The 6,000-nt window shown below is 43.7% G+C and overlaps 1 protein-coding gene across 1 annotated transcript in view; it reads left to right on the top strand.

Annotated features, from left to right (window-relative positions):
• The first annotated feature begins 215 nt into the window (after positions 1-215).
• SLC1A7 (solute carrier family 1 member 7) overlaps positions 216-6,000 on the top strand; it is a 44,196-nt gene continuing 38,411 nt past the window's right edge. Inside the window, exon 1 of the mRNA XM_017679807.3 lies at positions 216-365. Coding sequence (XP_017535296.3) covers positions 231-365 — 135 coding nt within the window. The 5' untranslated portion in view covers positions 216-230. The remainder of the gene's footprint in view (positions 366-6,000) is intronic.

The raw sequence follows: 6,000 nt of genomic DNA, 5'->3' as shown, positions 1-6,000 counted from the left end.
AGGCCCTAATCTGCTCCCGGCTGCCAGTGATGCAGTTGGTAATAGGATTGTGGCATCCTGCTGGGGCAGCTAGGCAGGCCATGGCCATGGCGCTGATGCTGACAACTGGTGCAGAGCAACCCTGACCGCCTCCCCCTGAGGAGCCAGAGCCCCGTCCAGGACCCTGTGCCTCGGCCGGTCTCGTGTGCATGGAATGGTGCTGTGGCCTGCGCCAGCAGGCTGCGCTCACCATGGTGCCGGGGTCCATCATGGCACGAGGGAGGGATGTGTGCAGGCGGAACAGACTGCTCATCCTGTCTGTGCTCTCTGTCACCGTGGGCTGCCTCCTTGGCTTCTTCCTGAGGACCCAGCGCCTCTCACCACAGGTCAGCCACCCGGGGCATCCTGAGCTCCCCATCTACCAGGAGTGTGTGGGCCTGAAGGACCTGGGGATCACATTTCTGCTCCATGGCCCCCTGATGATGTGACAGTGGGCAAGTCACTCTGCCTCTCTAGGTCCCAGTTTTCTCATCTGTAACATGGGCATGATAAATACATGGCAGGAGTAGAGGGAGGTCCAATACCATGGCTAGGGAAGTGGCTGCAAACCAGCATGTGGATGCAAGGCAAAGCCTCCTCCTTAGAAGAGCCACAGGGCTGAAGGCTGGGGGATGGAGAAGGGCCTGTAAGAGTGCAAAGCAGGAATCAGAGAGCAGCTCCCAAGGCGGCTCATTGCACAGAACCTGGGAAGGGCTCTCTAGGCAGAGGTAACAGCAGGGATGGCACAGTGGCATGAGAGATCGGGGCCATGTGGGGCACTCCCGGCAGCTGGGAGGCAGGGGCTGGAGCCCAGGGGTCACCAGGCCTCTAAACCCCATCACCAAGCATGGACTTGGGGTGACCACGAGAAGCTTTGAGCAGGGCAGTGAGCTGGTCAGCTCTGAGCTTGGAGCCCCTCTGGCGCTGAGTGGAGGACAAGGTAGTGGTGGGAGAGGCAGGGGCCAAGTGAGAAGGTAGCTGTAGGGGTGAGGCATGATAGAGGAAAGAATGGGGCAGATATGAGAACTGTTTCCAAAAGGGGAAGCTTTCGGATGTGGTGGCTAATTAGATGTGGGGGGCAAGGCAGGTCTCCAGGGTCTGGCCTGCGTGGCTGCACTGTGAAGATGTCTTCCCTGGGGAAGGACCCCTTTCCTTCTTAGCAGCCATCTCCTACAGGGGAGAGGGGGACACTGACATGGGGCCAAGGAAAAATTAGTCTGACACTTGTTTAAGTGGAAAGGGAGACATTATTCAGGACTATTGTGATGTACGTCAGACTCTGGCCATAGGGGAGAGAGGTCAGAATCAACTGAATACAACAAAAACAGCTGGGGATTTATAGCCAATGAGTACAGTGATGAGGTCAATGAACAGAAAACTACTAAGAGGAGACATCAAGAATGGGGGATTCTTGCTAAACCCAATTACCAGGATTCTGTTGAAGGCAAAGCTGGGGGGGGGATTCTCACTAAACTGAGTGAACAGAATTTTTGCCACAACTGGGCAGGGCAGGCCAAAGACAAGGCCCAAGGATGAGGCCTAGTTGAAAAGAGGGCTCAGAGTAACCTGTCTAATGTTTGGTCAAGGAGAGTCTTTTTTTTTTTTTAAGGTATCATTGAAGGTTTCACATGAAAAACATGTGGTTACTACATTCACCCATATTATCAAGTCCCCCCCATACCTCATTGCAGTCACTGTCCATCAGCATAGTAAGATGCCACAGAGCCCCTACTTGTCCTCTCTGTGCTACACTGTCTTCCCCATGACCCCCCACATACCATGTGTACTAACTATAATACCCCTCAATCCCTTCAAGGAGAGAGTCTTTGTCAGCAGGGTTCTGAAGATTCCCTAGTCTATAAAATTCTTCTTCCTGCAGTTCCCTGATTACTAATAAGATGTCTACAAGTGAAGTTCAAGGCATCAGAGTTCATCTTCCATCAAAAGGAAAACACCCCCTCCCTGGGAAATGGGCCACCATTACTATACTAACGCTGTTAAGCTGGTATCAGTTACTGAGGCAAAAGCATAGACTCTGGAGGCAAAGGAACCCTGAACTTTGACTCTACTAGTAAATTGTTGTGTGGCTATCGGCAAAACCCAATCTCTTTTTTGGGCCTCTGTTTCCTTATCTGCCAGTTGGGGTGGCTGGGGAAGGCGCTAAATGTGTATTAGAATTGCTGTGAGGAATAGCCAAGGATTTATCTGTGCCTGGCACACAGTGGGTGCTTAGTGAATGTGACCTCACACCTCCCTCTCTTACCTACCTATCCAAGTCCTACCTACACAAAGAAACATCTCATAATCTTTATCTTATGAAAATTCTTCCAGACCTGCCCACATCTGAAATAATACTCTCTCCCCCATCCTTGCTGCATGCTTGCCATCCCCTGAAACCAGCTGCTGGCTGCCCTGCTTCAGAGCCATTTGTGTAGGTGTCTATTTCTCCCATCAGATTTCAACTTGCTGAATATCATATGGGCTTTCTTGAACCAAAATGTTCTCTCTGTGCTTGTCACAGAAAGAACCCTCAACTATTTGCTGAATTAAAATGGCACAAACAACCTGTAACCTACTTTCTTTAATCTTCCTCAGCAACAAAAATATATTTCTTGCAGGAAGATCATTTTGTGAAAACAAATTGGAATGCCTATTATTAAATGCCAAACTCATCTGGGGCCTCCTGTACCAAAGCTGCCTTCCACATCTGTTTGGAAATGCAAATGTGTTCCGGTCCAGATTAACCTGCCAGAAAAATTGAAGGAAAGATGTGGAGACTTAGAACAATTATTTGGCAGGAATTGACTTTCTCAGCATCTTACTTTGAAATCCAGGAATTGTTTGTTTGATCTCTGCCTGTGACTCAGAAACCAAACCCTTCTTATTTTGTAAGCTTATGCAACAGACAAAATCACAAAAATGGTAGAATATCCTATTTGTAAAAAGAAGTTACAAAATTACAAGGTTTTATCTTTGGAAATGAGTATCTATATATAAAATATAGATCATTTTTGAGATTTCTAGTAAAGCCAAGGTCAATTTACCATTGCATCCATTTCCCTTCCTTCCTGGGATGCCACTAAAATTGTCGTAATGGAATTTTTAAATGATATAAACTCCCAAGAACAAAAGCATACTAAAGGAGACAGTTGGGAAAAGGAGTCAAGGGACTGCAATAAATTAGGCAAGATGGGAAGGAGATAGAGTTGAATGAGCTCATTTAGTAGAACACAGAAAGCTAAAACCTAGTGTCTGTAGATGTAGATACCATGTCAGTTTGTCTTGGACAACTCCAAAAGGGTTCTGGAATTGAAAGTGGAAGGTGCTGCTGGAGGCAGGGGTGAAGCATGGAGTTGTAATCAGGGACATCATGTGGTTGGAATTTCTTAACTGGAGCAGTTAGACCCCCAAGTCTCTTCCAGTTCATGTAATCAGAAGATCCCTCATCCACCCATCTCTACGTCTCGGCTTGTCCCAAGGAACCAAAGAGAGCTGGCTTAGGAATATTAAGGCCCACCTGTGTATTGGGGAAGGGGAGAGAGTGTGGCGCATGCTTCAAACGAATCAGTGGACATCTGCATTCTGAGTGTGGGGTCACCGTAAGAGTGCTCTCAGCCAGGATTATGCACACTCCTATCCCCACCCAGAGGCAGCACAAGACTTCTCTCACTAAAGCCTCAGAGAAAAGATCTCCATGTTCTGCTATGGAGGAGATTCCTCTCTGATCCCACTCTACCAGTGAAAAAGGCAGATCAGCACCCATGACTCTTCCTCGAGAAGCCAGCAATTGACAAGTGCCACTCATGCACACGGAAGTGTAGCAGCTCACACTTAACGTATGAGCAGATAGCCAAAGTCAGAGCTTCTGTTTTGTAAGAGTAAAAGAAAACTTTCAAAATCTTTTCTTAAGTTCTTCAGCGAGAAGATAGTGACCACTGAAGAGAATGGGGTGCAAAAAGAAGGAGCAATCTGAGAACAAAAAAAAGAGCTTTTGGAAATTAAAAATAGACAAGTCATGATAAAGATGTCACTAGCTGGGATAAAGTTGCAGAAATCACCCAGAAAAGTAAAACAGAGATGAAAATGGAAAAAAGAAAATAATAGAAAATGGCAATGTCTAACACTCAACTCTATAATAAGAGTTTTAGAGATAGGTAACAGAAAAAAATGGAGAGAAAAATTTCACAGAATACAAGAATGCTTCTCGGAAGTGAAAGGTTGCATAGCATTATGAATTTAAAAAAAAAGAAGGAAAGAAAGAAAATCTCATACTCTGGCATATCACGATGAAAATTACAGACAACTGGCGTTAAACAGAGTTAAACCAAGTTAAACTTTAGAAGTTATGAGAGAATGAAACAGGTCTCATGTAAAGAATAGAAAGTAAGTATGGCTCCAAACTTACAAAAATCATTAGCAACACTGGGTCTTGAAGACAAAGGGAAATGCCTTTGAATTTGGAGGAAAATTCTTTTAAACCAAAAATCTTATAGATGACCTGACTGTTATCAGAAGAAAAGGTTTCTTCTGCATAAAGTAATTTTCATGTATATAAGGACTCAGAAGTTTCTCTCCCATTCACCCTTATGGACAAAGCTACCAAAAGGAGATGTTACAGCAAAACAAGAAAGTGAACCAAGAAGGCAAGGAATCCAGGAAAGAGGGAATTCTATACAGGAGAAAGTCCCAGAATAATAGCTAAGAACAGACTTGTGATAACCACTGGGCTGAGAAAGCAATCTGTCCAAACTGGAACAAGAAGATGGAGAGCTCTTGGACTGAGGTCCCAGGGGAAATAAAAAAAAAGAAACCGATGTGTGTAAGTATAAAAAGTACTATTGTTAGTTATTTTAAAAGAGATGCTAAAACATTTGGAAGAAATTAATGAATGGTTCACAGAGAGCAAGGCAAATGAAAAATCAGTCAATGATTAACTTCAGAAAAACAATGAAGGTTGTGCAAGAAAGGAGGCGTGGTTTTAGTGTATTTCTTGGCTCAACAGTGAACAATATTTTGTGATCAAAATATTGTAGACCTTGACTGACTATTAATTTAACCAAAAATTGGTAATAATGGTGGAATTAGGAGGAAAAGGGAGTAGGAACTAAGTCCTTATCTGTTGTGTCAGGGAAGTTAGTAGATGTCAAAAAGCTACATCAGGAAATAGCATAACCATTATTATTTAGAAACAGTAATACTAAGAAACAGCTAGAAGAGTTGAGGATGTTCACTTCTATGAAGTCAGAGTTGGGCTAGAGATGGGTAAGGAAGGGGCTGACTTTAACATTAGAGTGCTATTTAAATTAAAGAATATACATAAGATTAAATTTAATTAAAAATATATAGCCATGATAGGTATATTTTTAAAAGTAGATATTCTAGTACATTGGAAATGGTAGTAGAAAAGGGCTCAGGTCTGCTTTCTGGTACTGCGCTGTTTCTCACTCACTCTGGGCAGGCCACCAACCTCTCCTGGTGCAGCTTCCTCATCCTTAAAATGAGTTGTCTGGTCTAGAAGATCTTTAAAATCTCTTCTTGCAGAAAAATTCTATGATTTAGGACCTTTCAAGGCATCAGTCCTTAACCAAGTGTTATGTTTAGCTTTGGTGAAGAAAATAAATAAAAAGGATAGTTGCAAGTACAAAAATTTAACTTGGATAGTGCTTGAAAGTCCATGTACCAGCCTCACCCACAACCTTAACTGGGAGGAAAGTGACCTCAAGCTAGCACTGCCAGAAATAGCAAAATGAAATTAAATTTTAAAACTTAAAAACAGCTCACCCAGTTACACTTGAATTTCAGATAAGCAACAGATCATTTTTAGTACAAGTCAAGAACAAATATTTGTTATTTATCTGAAATTCAAATTTACCTGGGCTCTGTGGTCCCTTGTGCTTCACCTGTCAGGTTCTGATCATGTGACCACCTGCTGTGGCCAGCAACCTATGAGGAAGCCAGACCTAAAAACTCTGCCCAGTAAGA

This window comes from Manis javanica, chromosome 4, assembly GCF_040802235.1.
Source record: "Manis javanica isolate MJ-LG chromosome 4, MJ_LKY, whole genome shotgun sequence".
In the NCBI taxonomy this organism is placed as follows: Eukaryota; Metazoa; Chordata; class Mammalia; order Pholidota; family Manidae; genus Manis; species Manis javanica.
This window is presented reverse-complemented; position numbering and strand designations above follow the sequence as displayed.